The sequence below is a fragment of the Pelobates fuscus genome, chromosome 12 (assembly GCF_036172605.1).
Source record: "Pelobates fuscus isolate aPelFus1 chromosome 12, aPelFus1.pri, whole genome shotgun sequence".
NCBI classification, from domain to species: domain Eukaryota; kingdom Metazoa; phylum Chordata; class Amphibia; order Anura; family Pelobatidae; genus Pelobates; species Pelobates fuscus.
Window position 1 is genome coordinate 96,727,935 of NC_086328.1, and position 16,891 is coordinate 96,744,825.

The window sequence follows — 16,891 nt, forward strand, 5'->3', positions numbered from 1 at the left end:
TGATGGAATCAGAAGGAGTTAGTTTAGATCATTCAGGCAGGTATTCTGTGTTTCATATTACATTTGTTTTGACCTATGTATATGAACCTAACAAAGACTTCTTACCAGAACTTATCTTACCAGACGACGCACTCGTACCGTTGTCAATGTCCCAGAAAATGAATGACCTCATGTTTCAAAGTCCAGCATTGTGATCATGTGTCCTCTTCTAAGTCCCATCAGAAGCTAAGACATACTCTGCATCAATGTTCAACCTGAGCAGGGCCACCATCAATGCATGACAACCATAACGTTTGTCATGGGTCCGGCGGTCCTGGGGGGCCTGGACAACTCTGGCAGTCCGAACCCCACATTCCTTAGGTGCACATATATAGCAATTTTTGCTATATATATATGTGCACTGTGAGCCCCCTGCTACCTGCACACTGCAGAGGGGGCCTAGCAGCACACTCTGTTCTCCTTTCCAGATTTTCTCTATCTAACTTTTCTGAGCCCTGCGCTTGTCAGAGTGTTGCCATGGGCCGGTTTCGCGAGACTGTGACAGAGAGGAGCTGGAAAGGGAACACAGAGTGTGCTGCTGGGACCCCTCTACAATGTACATCAGCAGACTCCATCATACCACCCGACCACCAGGAAATGCGATCTCCCGCCTCCTTTGCAAGGTAAGAAGCAGGGAGGGGAGAATAAAATAGAAATATACACAAATAAATGTAAAAAAATCCTTTTCCACCCTATTTTACATACACTCTGAATCCTTACAAGAACACACTCTGCACTCACTACACACACTACATTCACTATACACAATTTGCACTCACTACAAACACACTACATTCATTATACACACATGCTACATAAATGTTACAGGCCTACCAGTACATCAAATGTCCCTGATTTTACAACCCCATGAGGCAAATGTATATCACAGGGTTGTGCTTCAAACAAATGTAAATTACAGGTACAGAGCTTTCTCTGTTGGGACACAGGTGGTAAACTTTAAATATCAGACTAGACGTGACTTTGTCCGTATCATAATCCCACTATATGATTGCATCTCAATGTATCCTTCCTGGTAAAATATTATATTATAAATAAATAAATAGCCCCTAAACTCCAGTGTGTCTCCCTATTGTTGCTGGAATGTCCTCAGTAGTGTTTGCAGCAATGTTTGTTTGGAATGTTCTAAGAGAAGACAAATCAATAAGGCAGGTTGTTTATGCCCATGATTAGAAATGTATAATTAGATTTTAAGTTTCATTTCTTTTCTTTGCCTCCCATTCACAAAGCACAAACCTCGGAGCAGTGACTAAATTGTAATAAGATACTCTAATATTTGGTTAGTTCTCAGCCCGAGCAGACAGCACTGTCATTTCTGTAAATTGTAAGAGTTCTTCAATTTCCTCAATCACAGCCAGGCTAAATTAAATCTCCCAGTGCTGTTAAATGATACAATGAACTGCCTGTGAGCCTATGTAACCCTTTACCATCTAACGCAAGTTAGACATTTTTAATAGTACTAATAATTTTCAATTTGTATGGCGCTTTTCTCCCTGTGAGACTCAAAGCACATTACAGGTATACAAACATAAAGACATAAAAGTTAGGAGTTTCTGAAGGTCAGCTGAGCGGACTGAATGCCTGATGGAAGAGGTGGGTCTTTGGCTTTTAAAAAAAAGTCTGTAAGGACGGTGCCTTTCTAAGCAAGGTAAGGAGTTCCAGAAGGTAGGGGCAGCATGGCTGAATTCTTGGCACTGACAGGTAAGATTTGCTGGCTGGCCGAAGTTAACGGGATGGAATATAGGTGTCTCTGGGCCTTGACTGTTTAAGACTTTGAAGATTAGAAGGCCAATTGAAATATATGCTCGCTATTTAATTGGAAGCCAATGCAGGGAGTGGAGAAAAGGTGTAACATAGAAACATAGAATGTGACGGCAGATAAGAACCATTCGGCCCATCTAGTCTGTCCAGTTTTCTAAATACTTTCATTAGTCCCTGGCATTATCTTATAGTTAGGATAGCCTTATGCCTATCCCACGCATGCTTAAACTCCTTTACTGTGTTAACCTCTACCACTTCAGCTGGAAGGCTATTCCATGCATCCACTACCCTCTCAGTAAAGTAATACTTCCTGATATTATTTTTAAACCTTTGTCCCTCTAATTTAAGACTATGTCCTCTTGTTGTGGTAGTTTTTCTTCTTTTAAATATAGTGTCCTCCTTTACTGTGTTGATTCCCTTTATGTATTTAAATGTTTTTATCATATCCCCCCTGTCTCGTCTTTCCTCCAAGCTATACATGTTAAGATCCTTTAACCTTTCCTGGTAAGTTTTATCCTGCAATCCATGAACCAGTTTAGTAGCCCTTCTTTGAACTCTCTCTAAGGTATCAATATCCTTCTGAAGATAGGGTCTCCAGTACTGTGTACAGTACTCCAAGTGAGGTCTCACCAGTGTTCTGTACAATGGCATGAGCACTTCCCTCTTTCTACTGCTAATACCTCTCCCTATACAACCAAGCATTCTGCTAGCATTTCCTGCTGCTCTATTACATTGTCTGCCTACCTTTAAGTCATCAGAAATAATCACCCCTAAATCCCTTTCCTCAGATGTTGAGGTTAGGACTCTATCAAATATTCTGTACTCTGCCCTTGGGTTTTTACGTCCAAGATGCATTATCTTGCACTTATCCACATTAAATGTCAGTTGCCACAACTCTGACCATTTTTCTAGTTTACCTAAATCATTAGCCATTTGGCTTATCCCTCCTGGAACATCAACCCTGTTACATATCTTAGTATCATCTGCAAAAAGACACACCTTACCATCAAGACCTTCTGCAATATCACTAATAAAAATATTAAAGAGAATGGGTCCAAGTACAGATCCCTGAGGTACCCCACTGGTGACAAGCCCAAGCTTCAAATATACTCCATTGACTACAACCCTCTGTTGCCTGTCACTCAGCCACTGCCTTACCCATTCAACAATATTGGAATCCAAACTCAAAGATTGTAGTTTATTGATAAGCCTTCTATGTGCAACAGTGTCAAAAGCCTTACTGAAATCTAGGTAAGCAATGTCTACTGCACCACCCTGATCTATAATTTTAGTTACCCAATCAAAAAAATCAATAAGATTAGTTTGGCATGATCTCCCTGAAGTAAACCCATGTTGTCTCTAATCTTGAAATCCATGTGTTTTTATATGTTCAACAATCCTATCCTTTAACATGGTTTCCATCACTTTCCCCACTACTGAAGTAAGGCTTACTGGCCTATAGTTGCCTGACTCCTCCCTATTACCTTTCTTGTGAATGGGCACAACATTCGCTAACTTCCAATCTTCTGGGACTACTCCTGTTATCAATGATTGGTTAAATAAATCTGTTAATGGTTTTGCTAGTACACCACTAAGCTCTTTTAATAGCTTTGGGTGTATTCCATCTGGTCCCATTGACTTATTTGTCTTTATTTTTGACAGTTGAAATCGAACCTCTTTCTCTGTAAACTCACGTGTAATAAATTACTCATTTATCCTTTTTCTTAACTGAGGTCCCTTTCCTTCATTTTCATCTGTAAATACCGAACAAAAATATTCATTGAGGCAGTCAGCTAGACCTTTATCCTCATCTACATACCTTCCTTCTTTTGTTTTTAATCTAACTAATCCTTGTTTTACTTTTCTTTTCTCATTTAGGTATCTAAAAAAAAGTTTTGTCCCCCTTTTTTACTGACTGTGCTATTTTCTCTTCTGTGTGTGATTTGGAAGCTCTTATAACTTGCTTAGCCTCTTTCTGCCTAATCTTATAGGTCATTCTGTCTTCCTCACTCTGGGTTTTTTTATAATTACTAAATGCTAACTTTTTGTTTTTTACTATTTTGGCCACATCTGTGGAGTACCACAGTGGTTTCTTGAATTTTTTGCTTTTACTGACAAGCCTAATGCAATTTTCTGTTGTCTTCAGTAGTGCAACTTTTAAATAATCCCATTTCTTTTGGACTCCATTTAAATTGCTCCAGTTTGATAATGACTCCTTTACACATATTCTAATTTTGGAAAAGTCTGTTTTTCTAAAGTCTAAAACTTTTGTTTTTGTGTGGTGTGACTCAGTCACTGTTCTTATATTAAACCACACTGACTGATGATCACTGGATCCTAAACTTTCACCTACAGTAATATCTGATACCAAATCTCCATTTGTTAACACTAAATCTAGTATGGCCTCTTTACGAGTTGGCTCCTCAACGACTTGTTTTAGAGACAATCCCAGTAGGGAGTTTAGAATATGTGTGCTCCTGGCACAAGTAGCTATTTTTGTTTTCCAATTCACATCAGGAAGATTAAAGTCACCCATGATGATAACTTCCCCCTTCATTGTCATTTTAGCTATTTCTTCAACTAGTAGATTATCTAACTCTTCAATTTGTCCTGGGGGCCTATAAATCACACCTACACGAGTTACTGTGTGATTACCAAATTCTAACGTAACCCAAACGGACTCTATGTTCGCCTCACTAACCTTTATTAGGCTAGATTTTATGCTATCCTTTACATACAGGGCCACCCCTCCCCCTTTCTTGCCTTCCCTGTCTTTTCTATATAAAGAGTACCCTAGTATTGCTATGTCCCAGTCATTTTTCTAATTATACCATGTCTCAGTAACAGCGACTAAATCTACATTATCAGTTGCCATTATTGCCACAAGTTCATGGATCTTATTCCCTAAACTGCGAGCATTTGTAGACATGACTCTAAGCTTATCATTTTTTAACACACTTGCTACAGGCACCTTCTGTCCTTGTTTTGGGGGACAATTGGATTGATGTTTTATCACCCTTTTGCCCCCCCTCCTAGTTTAAATACATCCTAGCAAAACCTCTGAACTGCTCACTGAGAACATTTGTTCCCTTTTGAGAAGATGCAAACCATTTTTTTTGTACAGTTTATTTCCATTCCAAACAGAGCTACCATGAGCAATAAAGCCAAATCCTTGCTCCCGACACCATTCACCAAGCCACAAGTTTAAGTCCCTAATACGCATCCGCCTGTCGTTCTGAGTGTTATGCACAGGCAGAACTTCAGAGAATGACAGTGTGGAAGCAACCTGCCGTATATCATTGGCAAAAACACTAAAAATTTCCTGAACCTCTGAAACCTCATTGCAAGCCAAGTCATTTGTCCCTAAATGGACAAGTACATCCAATTCCCCTTCCTGCTTTGCTTGCTTAACAATATTACAGATACGTCTTCTGTCTCTGTGAGCAGTAGCTCCGGGAAGACACCTCACAAGACCACCATTGTCCATCTCCACACCTCTTATGATGGAATCCCCCAACAACAACTGCTTTCTTTTAGGCCTCACCATAGTCTTCAAGCCTCTCTGCACAACACCACTAGCCTCAGTGCCTCTCTGCCCAACACCACTAGCCTCAGTGCCTCTCTGCACAACACCACTAGCCTCAGTGCCTCTCTGCACAACACCACTAGCCTCAGTGCCTCTCTGCACAACACCACTAGCCTCAGTGCCTCTCTGCACAACACCACTAGCCTCAGTGGCTCTCTGCACAACACCACTAGCCTCAGTGCCTCTCTGCACAACACCACTAGCCTCAGTGCCTCTCTGCACAACACCACTAGCCTCAGTGCCTCTCTGCACAACACCACTAGCCTCAGTGCCTCTCTGCACAACACCACTAGCCTCAGTGCCTCTCTGCACAACACCACTAGCCTCAGTGCCTCTCTGCACAACACCACTAGCCTCAGTGCCTCTCTGCACAACACCACTAGCCTCAGTGCCTCTCTGCACAACACCACTAGCCTCAGTGCCTCTCTGCACAACACCACTAGCCTCAGTGCCTCTCTGCACAACACCACTACACTCTGAAAGTGCAGAAAATGAATTATGTAGAGCAACAGACTGTGCAATATGCCTTTTATCCACAACTCCAAGTCTACCAGATCCTACAGTAATCCATCTGCCATTCCTAGTATGTCTCTGCGGCAGTGGCTTTGCAGAGTTATGTGGCAGGACCGAGTTTGATTTGTCAGTAGTCTGGCTGCTGCATTTTGTAAAGTCTGAAGTCGATGGAGCTCGTTTTCTGTGGGGCACAAGTAAAGAACATTGCAGTAATCTAGCCAAGATGATACAAATGCATGGAATAATGTTTGCATATCATTCTGTGGAATTAAGTGTTGTATCCTGGCTATGTTTTTCAGATGAAAGTAGGCAGATTTTATTACGGAGGAAATCTGCAGTTTAAATGAAAGTCCAGAGTCAATCAGCACTCCGAGGTTTCGTACCATTGATGAACTGATGCGTTCAGAGCCTCCAAGCTCCAGGCCAGTTGGGATATTTTGGTTGCCTGGGGTCCCCTCACCAAGAGTAACTCTGTTTTGTCCAGCTTCACTTTAAGCAAACTAGCATTCATCCATTCTATGAGGTCTGCTAAGCAACTGCTGATGTGGCATGTTGGGTCTGTGGTATCTGGAGCAAAATAGAAATATAGTTGTGTGTCATCAGCTTAACAATGATACCTTAGGCTATGTTATCTAATGATGTCTCCCAGTGGTAGCAAGTAAATTGCGAATAGCTTGGGAGACAAGATGGATCCTTGTGGAACTCCGCAAGCCAGTTATGTTATGTTGGTGCCGATGAGCTTGATCCTGGTGTTACTCTCTGTGATCTACCAGTGAGGAAAGATTTAAGGTCTGTGCCTCCTAGACCACAGATGTGCTGCAAGTGCTCTATTAAAATCCTGTGGTCAATGGTGTCAAATGCAGCTGAGAGATCCAAGAGGATTAGGATGGAGTAATCACCTTTGTCTCTCGCCATAAGGAAATCATTTAGCACTCGGCCTAGTGCGGTTTCAGTGCTGTGGTGGCATCTAAAACATGACTGGAAAGGATCAAAGATGTTCAAGCTTGATAGATGGGCCTCCAGTTGAGTTGCCACTGCTTTTTCAATTATTTCCCCCAGAAATGGAAGGTTGGATACTGGTCTGTAATTAGCCATGCAGTCTGGGTCTAATAAAGGTTTCTTTAGGAGTGGTTTTACCACAGTTTCTTTTAGAGCAGGGCTGTCCAACCTGCGGCCCCCCATATGTTGCTGAACTACAACTCCCATGATTCCCTGGCTATCTGTTTCATTGAAAGAATCATAAGAGTTGTAGTTCAGCAACATCTGGGGGGGCGCAGGTTGGACAGCCCTGTTTTAGAGGATCTGGGAAGTCTGCAGTTTTTAGTGAACACTGCACTATTTTTTTGTGAGAGCTGGGGTGAGTGTTTCAATGCATGCAGATATAAGCTAAGTTGGAGCAAGGTCTAAGTCACATGTAGTAGGGTGTAACTTTTGCACGTTTTTTTTTTTTTTAAATGCCTTTATATCCACATTTGTAAAGGTGGATCATAAACTGGGGCAATCTGGCATTCCATTGTGGTGTGTAAGGGTTTGGCCTGCTGTGATAGAGGCTCGGATTGAGGATTTTTGCACTAGCCTTCTGTGTAAACGGCTGGAGCTTTCATGGACTGGCAAATATGTTTCCAAAGAGATAAAACATTGATCATTTCACGTCCCAGTGTTTCTTCTTCATAACTACAGCTCCTTGGTAAGCACACAATGCAACCCAAATACACATATACTCACAATGCAGCCCCTAGATGCACACGCACACACTTTACAGGCCCTTGCAACACACACACATAAATTGCTATTTTATTTTTATTTAAATCCACCCAGCCTTTGGGAGAGCTGAGTGTTTCCCTGACGTCCAGTGTGTCTCCTCTCAGTCTTCCTGCAGTTTCTCTCTGCTCGCTCTCTATAGTGATGCCGATAGCGGAGTGATGTCATGTCAATAAACAGCACGCAAGGGAGCAGAGAGGAACTGCAGGAAGGTTACTGCTCCCTCATGTGCTGTCTTCATGCTCCCCATGGCGGCCGGCTCTCATGTTTCCTGCGCGGCTTAGCAAAGGGCTGACAAATGCCAGGTGCCAGGGCGAAATGTCTAGTCGCCATGGTGACCTGGCTCCTGGAATTTGTCGAGCCCTGTGTATGTATGTATAAAGACCTGAATAGGTCAAAACTTTGATCTGCTGAACTCTGATTACATGGACACATTAAACTGAACACTTTTTCAAATCCAGGAGTGCACCTTGTTATCCTTACTATATATTTCTTCGCTGGTTTTGCACCCTGGTATGTATATACATATTTTTTTCTATTGAAAGGTAGAGTGCCAAACCTATCCCTATTTTTTCATATATATATAAAAAATATATGTATACACACACACACACACGTTTTATAACTGCCCCCCTTCTTTTGTCCCTGGCCCCTTATATGCCCCGCCTAAGTATGAATCCTGGAGACGCCGCTGACTAAATTGCCAGGGACGAGCCAGCTTACCGTATAGAGAGGTACGAAAGCTGGAAAATAAAATTGAAATGGGGAGGAGACAGACTAAAGAAGAGTAGATTATAACTCACATTACTATGAGGGTGAAAGAGAGTATTTTGATGGCTCCACAGGAACAGAACTTGTGCTAATGTAACGTGTCATTATTTATGTAGAGCTTCTCAAAAATATAACTCAGCATTGCAAGATGTGGATGAAACAGGGATTTCTCAGCAATAAAATTCCCAAAATGAGCAGTCTGTTAATTGCTATTAACTTACCCAAGTTTATATGGCAGATTCAGGAGAGGCTACTGTTGGAAACGGATACGTAAGGCTTTGCGATTAAAATAAATTTTACATTGTATTTTGTTTAGTTTTTACGTATATGCTAAAACCATCTACCCGATACATAGCATGTTATTCTTGCACAATATTTGCAGGAGCATTGTCAGTACCAGTGGTATAAGAATGGCATTCAAATTTTCACACTGCAATCGAAAATATTATTGTAGCCACACAGGAGATTGAATGGGGACTTACCGTAATTTTTTAATTCATAAATTCATCTGATTCCATTTAGAATCATTTCTTACACTTTTCTCATGTAAACACTACCTTCTGGTACAACATTATAATTAATATTTAATTGAGTGCTATTAAGTAAACATGAAACTCTGAATAAAGCAATCATGTTAGCGGACATCTGCACTGGGCTTCTGTTTGGAAAGCAAAATAATGGTATCAATGTAGACATATGAGAAAGGGCCAGTAAGAGCAAAAAAACTGACATTTTACATTCTAAAAAAATGACAGAAAACTGTTATTTGTTTTCTGTTAGCTGAACTGCTGCAGCGACACTGAGGAATACATTTACGTGGTTATGTGGTGACCATTCAAGTCTTAACCCCTTAAGGACACATGACATGTGTGAAATGTCACGATTCCCTTTTATTCCAGAAGTTTGGTCCTTAAGGGGTTAAACAAATTTTTTCACACCAAATTTCAAGTTCTCTTATTTAACTACAATTGTTGCTTATGTTCCCTTCCGAAGCAGTTAAGAGCAGCATTTACCAGATAGAAAGTCACACTGCTATGCCTGGCAGTACTCAGTGTTGCTGCAGCGGTTCATCTAACAGAAAAAAAACAACACAGTTTTCTGACATTTTTTTAGAACATAAAAACATTTGGTCCTATTTTTTCCAAATTTAGCATTGCTTTTTTTGGGGGGCGGGGGGAGCTTTTAATATTGTCACCCTGGTGTTGTGAATTGCACAATAAAATAAATTAATATATCCTCTTTTCATTCCATGAGATGGTACCAGAATTGTGGTTGCATCAGCTGACATTACTGGATGTGCATGCGCAGTTAGATGCTTAGAAACCATATTATATTATAATTATTATTATTATTATTATTATTATAGCATTAGCTCACTTGGATTCTACCGAGTAAAAAAGGCAGAACCTCAGAGTGAGGACAGTTGACGTTATTGCAGTGTGAATGTCTAGGATTCCAAACATGTTTTATCACTTATAGATTAAATCATAGCAAATAAAATGTTTGTTTTTTTTGTTTTGTTTTTTTTAAAAGCAAAGGTTGGCAAATTAGTTTGTTGGGACTTTCAGTCACTGAATCCCAAAAAGATCCCAAAAAGTATATATTTCTAGAAATTAAACACCCGAAAATAGTTAGCTTGCTACAGTTATCAAGTAACTCTTATTGCCAAACTCGGCCAAAACATTTGGTCAAATTTGTCCAAATTTAGCATTGCTTTTTTGGGGGGCTGTTAATATATTCTCATCCTGGTGTTGTGAATTGCACAAAAAAATAAAATATATATATATTCTTTTCATTCCATGAGCACAACTTTACTACACAGTTTGTAATTTTGTCAGTACTTTAGAAAGTTATCAGGTCAATTTTTTAAAGGAACCCTGTAGTACACAAACATGTATTCCTGACCCTATAGTGTTAAAATCACCATCTAGCCCCCCTGGCTCCATCTTACTCCGCTAGATGCAGCAAAATGTTACCTTTACTCCAGTCTGCTGCTGGCTCTGCCTGCTAGGCTGACATTATCAGAAGTGTTGAACTGAGCCAGTAACAATGCTTTCCCATAGGATTTTCTGAGACTGTTAAGGAGGCAGATCAGGGGATGGGTCAGCACAAGCCAAACACAGCCCTGGCCAATCAGCATCTCCTCATAGAGATGAATCAAATCAATGCATCTCTATGAAAGTTCAGTGCATCTCTATGAAAGTTCAGTGTCTGCATGCAGATGGTGGAGACACTGAATGGCAGTGCTGCTCACTGTGTAGCACTGCCCCAGGAAGCACCTCTAGTAGCCACGTGAGGAGTGGCCAGTGGAGGTATCCCTAGGATGTAATGTAAACACTGTCTCTTCTCTGCAAAAACAGTGTTTAAAGCAAAACGCCTAAAGGGACTGCTTGATACTCACCACAACAAATACAATAAGCTGTAGTTGTTCTGGTGACTATAGTGTCCCTTTAAGGATTCAGATCAGTGATTGTGACTGGGTCCAGGTCACTTTTGGGGTAGAAAAGCAGCTCCAGAAACTATTTTCATCAACATACCATTTTCATTAACGGATTAGCTGGTTGATTTTGCATGAAATATTTTTCTTTTACCCCTTAAGGACGGCGGGCGTTCTATGCTGTCCTTAAAGGGCTGGCTCTAAACGCTGCCAGGTGGCATAAAACGTCCTAGCTGTTCTTGCTGCCCACGTGGCCGGCGCCATGAGCCTGCTGCAGATCGCAGTTGGGGGGCATGCCTGGCCCCCCAGGCACCCCCTCTGTGCCCAGTGACCGCAGTCTGCAGCCTCCGATTGCAGTGACAGGCTGCCCCCCAGGCAGTCCCCCTGCGGTCAGTGACCGCGATCTACTCAGCCTAATATATATTATTAAAAAATGGGAGAAAATAATATAATACATTTTATTCATATTAAATTATGTTTCATAGCTAAATATTTGATATTAAATGAAAGCCCTGTTTCCCCTGAATAAAATGATATATCATAAGTGTGGGTGCATTTAATATGAAGGAGGTGAATTACGTTTGGACAGACATATAGCGCAAATTCCAGTTTTTGTTTACATTTTGTTTTGATCAGAACGTGTACATTTGGCTCAGTCCTTAACCCCTTAAGGACCAAACTTCTGGAATAAAAGGGAATCATGACATGACACACACGTCATGTGTCCTTAAGGGATTAAGGGGTTAATCCTTTTTTTCACATTGATGTTTCATAAGTAATTTAAGCTGAAATTGCCTATATGGTATTTTCACCCGTGTTTTTCACTTGTAAATTGCGTTTTTTGTTTGTGGTGAATTTTACGTAGACTATCTGCAAAGTCCATACTGTTGCATTCTGCTACATCTCTCAAGCATAGCAATACCTTAGCCACTGACACAATCTGCTAACCAAGTGCTTCACTCCTCCACGTCTCTCAGAATTCACAGCTCATCATGCAAATGAGTACAGATAGGCATTATATATTGCAGACCTCATACTACATTTACCCAGGCACCCTTTGCAAAGGAGTACTTTTTCAAACAGAGTGTTTTTTGTTTTTTTTAACCAAAGCATGGTAGTGCAAATGACTAGAAACAACAGTGAACTGTACAGTTTAAACCTTTTTGGTCGTAGTGAGCACATTGCTTCTTCTGGTCTAAAAGTTAAAGTATATCTGTCAACATACAACTAAGTACTAAATAAATTGTGGGGAGACCAGACCATAAAAAAATTCCTACTGGTTGATCCAAGTTCACAATTTACTGTTGTGTATTATTTTTACATCTCAAGTAGGACCTTGGTCCACATTGGGTACACATATGTAGATACGTAGATGATGCACAATACATATAGAATTTGTGTACTTCTAAGCAAATAGTAAACTTAACCCTAATTAAATTGATAAAAAATATCTACAACAATTTTGTCTTGTCCCTGCTGCAAATTAATCACGTTCTTGGCACTTACCGCTGTGGGTTTGAATAGTCATACGTCATGAGGCTAAAACTGTCCACAATTGGAGCCAACAGGTCAAACTCCTTTCTTCCAAACATGCCAAGCTGGTCAGTGCTTAAATGAGAAAACATGACCAATGTTAGGAAATACAATCACATACCGACGCCAGCATTTTGCTATAATTAGAGATGAATAGAGAAATTAAACAGAAAAATAAAATATGAAAGCACGTGTTTCTACATCTCAAGTGACAAAAATCATATTTTGCGGCTAGTGGCATAGCCCATTGATGGGGACATATGAAGTATTATTTACTTAAGAGAAAGTGAACATTGATAGCAATGTGATCTGCATGGAACCATTGAGTTTATTTGCACTTCCTTTATATCCTATATATTCCTTTATATGAAATAATAAAAAATCTAAAATAAAATAGCTCAGCCAACCACATTGTTAATATACATGACAATTATCGGAGTTTCACTGGAGTGATTTGTTTTTCTTGTTGTCCAGTTTAGCGAGCAAATGTTTTTCCTTGCATTTTCTTTTTTATTAAAATGTATTTTATTTTCATTTTAAATTTACATGACACAGACAGTCGCATGTATTATCATAATTTTTAAAGCGACAACATATTATACAGCACAGTTTTACATGGGGATAAAAAAGGAAATAAGAGACAAAATACTACATATTATAAGGGTACAAGAGGTTAATAAGGGCCCTCCTCAAACGAGCTTACAGAATGTGAGAAGAATAACATCTGGGGGATGAGATCACCAGGTGCCAAGCCAATATAGTTAAACTAAAAGTAGATGTGTGAACGAAAGCTGGGTGGTGGGAAGCTGAGAAAGTGCAATGAACTTTGAGTCACTAATCATGTTAGAAGAGACAGGTTTAAAGACTGAAAATGCACCTGCTAAAAGAGATGACTTAGGTGACTTCTTAAAGGACAAGGAGAACTTTTGTTGGCTGGCTGTCCCATGGAAATCAAACTACAAATGAGAAATCCTGTAGTTGAAAATTAGCATAGAATAGGACAAAGGACAGGAGACTGTTGCTGGAAGACCACAGTGACTGAAAAGAAGTGTATTTTGTACATCATATTCCGGCCCCGGTCTCACTAAGCGGTGCGCTGGGGCGGGGGAGCAGAGACAGAATGACCAGCTCACCCATGCGGCCACCAGCACACAGGTAGCAATTATGTGTGTCAGTGTGAGTGTATGTGTGTGTGTGTGTCAGTGTCATGGTGTGTGTGTCTGTCTGTGTGTCATTGTGTGTGTGTCTCTGTCTGTCATGGTGTGTGTGTGTCTGTGTCTGTCTGTGTCACTGTGTGTGTGTGTGTCTGTCTGTCATGGTGTGTGTGTCTGTGTCATGTAATGTGTGTGTGTCTCTGTCTGTCATGGTGTGTGTGTATCTGTCTGTGTCATGTAACGTGCGTCTGTGTCACGGTCTCTCTGTGTCATGGTGTGTGTGTCTGTCTGTGTCATGTAACGTGCGTTTGTGTCACGGTCTCTCTGTGTCGTGGTGTGTGTCTGTCTGTGTGTCATGGTGTGTGTGTCTGTCTGTGTCATGTAATGTGTGTCTGTGTCACGGTCTGTCTGTGTTATGGTGTGTGTGTCAAGGTGTGTGTATGTCTTTTTTAAGGTGTGTGTCTGTCATGGTATGTGTGTGTGTGTGTGTCTTGGTATGTGTGTGTCTGTCATGGTGTGTGTGTGTGTGTCTGTCTGTGTCCTGATGTGTGTCTGTCATGGTGTGTCTGTGTTTCTGTCTGTGTCACGGTCTGTCTGTGTCAAGGTGTTTGTGTGTGTGTATTTTTACTCACTTTTTTCTCACCCACTTTGTGCTGGTCTCCCCTCGACTGGCCCTGCCTCTATGACTGAGATCACCAAGCTTGATGATCTCAGCCAATCCGCACTGACACCGGAAGCACCTCTAGTGACCGTCAAAGTGTCTGTCACTAGGAAGCAATGTAAACACTGCCTTTTCTCAAAAAAGTCAGTGTTTACATTGAAAAGCCTGCAGGGACAGGCTATAGACACCAGAACCACTACATTAAGGTGTGTGTGTGCGCGCCTGCTAGTGAGTGGGCTTGCTTGTGTGTGTGTGTGTTGCCTGCTACTGAGTGAGCTTGTGTTTTTATGTCAATTACCTTATGTATATCAGTGAGATTGTTTGTCTATGAGGCTGTGTATCAATCAGCTTGTGTCAGTGAGATTGTCTGTGTCTGCATGTGAGTATGCTTACTGTATACCGTATTTTTCGCTCCATAAGACGCACCACACCATAAGACGCACCTAGTTTTTAGAGGAGAAAACCCAGAAAAAAAATATTCTGAACAAACTGTCCCATAGTGTTTCTTACTATGGGATAGTTTGTACAGAATATTTTTTTTTCTCCCCTGTCCCATAGTGTTCCTTACCACCCACCCCCCTCTCTTGTCCCATAGTGTTCCTTACCACCCACTCCCCTCTCCTGTCCCATAATGATCTTTAACCCCCCCTCCCCTGTCCCATAGTGTTCCTTACCACCCACCCCCCTCTCTTGTCCCATAGTGTTCTTTAACCCCTCCTCCCCTGTCCCATAGTGTTCTTTAACCCCTCCTCCCCGTCCCATAGTGTTCTTTAACCCCTCCCCCCCGTCCCATAGTGTTCTTCAAGCCCTCCTCCCCTGTCCCATAGTGCTCTTTAACCCCTCCTCCCCTGTCCCATAGTGTTCTTTAACCCCCCCATCCCCTTGTCCAATAGTGTTTTCACCCCATAGTGTTCCCCCTCCCCTCATCCCATAGTGCACTTTCCCTCCAATAGTGTCCCCCCCTCCCCTTGTCCCCTCCAATAGTGTCCCCCCTCCCCTTGTCCCATAGTGTCCCCCCTCCCCTTGTCCCATAGTGTCCCCCCTCCCCTTGTCCCATAGTGTCCCCCCTCCCCTTGTCCCATAGTGTCCCCCCCTCCCCTTGTCCCATAGTGTCCCCCCTCCCCTTGTCCCATAGTGTCCCCCCTCCCCTTGTCCCATAGTGTCCCCCCTCCCCTTGTCCCATAGTGTCCCCCCTCCCCTTGTCCCATAGTGTCCCCCCTCCCCTTGTCCCATATTGTCCCCATCCCCTTGTCCCATAGTGTCCCCCCCATCCCTTGTCCCATAGTGCCCCCCCTCCCCTTGTCCCATAGTGTGTCCCCCTCCCCTTGTCCCATAGTGTCCCATAATTACTTACCTGTCTTGTAGCGTGGGCCGGCTTAACAGCGTGCATCGTGGTACAGGAACTTCAAATTCAGGTTCCGGTTTCCGGCGGGACTGAAAGTAAGTGTGCACACTTCCTTTCAATTCCGCCGGAAAACAGAACCTGAATTTGAAGTTCCTGTACCGCGGTGCGCGCTGTGCTGCCGGCCCACGCTACAAGAGAGGTAAGTAAAGCTAAACATTCGCTCCATAAGACTCACAGACATTGCCCCTCACTTTTGAGGGGGAAACAAATGCGTCTTATGGAGCGAAAAATCCGGTAATTAAAAATTTTACTCTGAAAGGACCAATATTTTATATTGGAAAAAGCAATACATCAATCACCTAGGGTGGCAAGACATAGCCTTACATATTACATGCGACAATATATGGCACAATGACTTATGGGGCTGGCATAGATTTTTTTTCCAGGGCTGCTTTGGAATCCCCAGTCCGGCCCTGCCCACTACAGAAGTACGGGAAGCCAATGGAAGGATTGGTAAAGAGGTAATGCATGTTAAGCAAGAGGCAAATAAGCATTTAAGTCTATATACATATAAATTAAACACAAAAAAGATTATTAAACACAGAGTACCACTTGCACCTAATTTTAGCTTCATGAACCCCCCAACAATCATAACGGTTTCTACTGCAGTATAACTAGTAAATATGTAGTATCAAAGAACATTGTGCATTTTTCTCATTCTTTAGAGTGTTGGGCAAAGACACTAGGTCATCCATTACATTGCAATGGAATGTTTAGCCCATAGATTCATTTCAGGAGACAAAGAGCGGTACAGGCATTTCATTGTCAGTAGGATATAAAAAAAAAAAAATACATCACAATATATTCAATTACAGAGCATAATTGACATAAAATAAATATGGTCCTTGTATTTGAAGAAAGATAGGTCATACATTAGCGGGAAGGTTACCCATAAGTGTTTCTTTACTTTTTTTTCTCATTTCAAAAATGATTAGCATTATATGTGATAAAGCCATCTGATGTTTAATGTACTAATAAATAATCTCGCTTCAATACTTTCCCTGTTGTTGCTTAGCAATCTGTAAAGTTAAGCAGAGATGTGCTGTACTATTGTTACGGCTTGTAGGGAAAAAAAAAAAATATGACTCTTGAGCTAGGTCTACAAAATGGAAAGCATTACTTTGGGACTTAGTTGCATCAACTGCCTTTGGAGTAACTTCTATTGGTTTAAGGAGATCGCCCTCGTCCCCGCCGCATGCTGCAGATATTTCAGGAAAGCTATAAATTATAAGTCGGAGACTCGCTTTCCATT

General features: G+C 41.6%; 1 protein-coding gene across 3 annotated transcripts in view; it reads right to left on the reverse strand.

Annotated features, from left to right (window-relative positions):
* The window catches only part of CHID1 (chitinase domain containing 1), a 768,611-nt gene that overhangs the window by 542,672 nt on the left and 209,048 nt on the right, over positions 1-16,891 (reverse strand). For all 3 annotated transcript variants that reach the window (XR_010086094.1, XM_063437233.1, XM_063437232.1), the window contains exon 9: positions 12,393-12,494. Coding sequence is in view for 2 of the 3 variants with exons in the window: in XM_063437233.1 (XP_063293303.1) it covers positions 12,393-12,494 (102 nt within the window). In the remaining variant the exon portion in view is untranslated. The remainder of the gene's footprint in view (positions 1-12,392; positions 12,495-16,891) is intronic.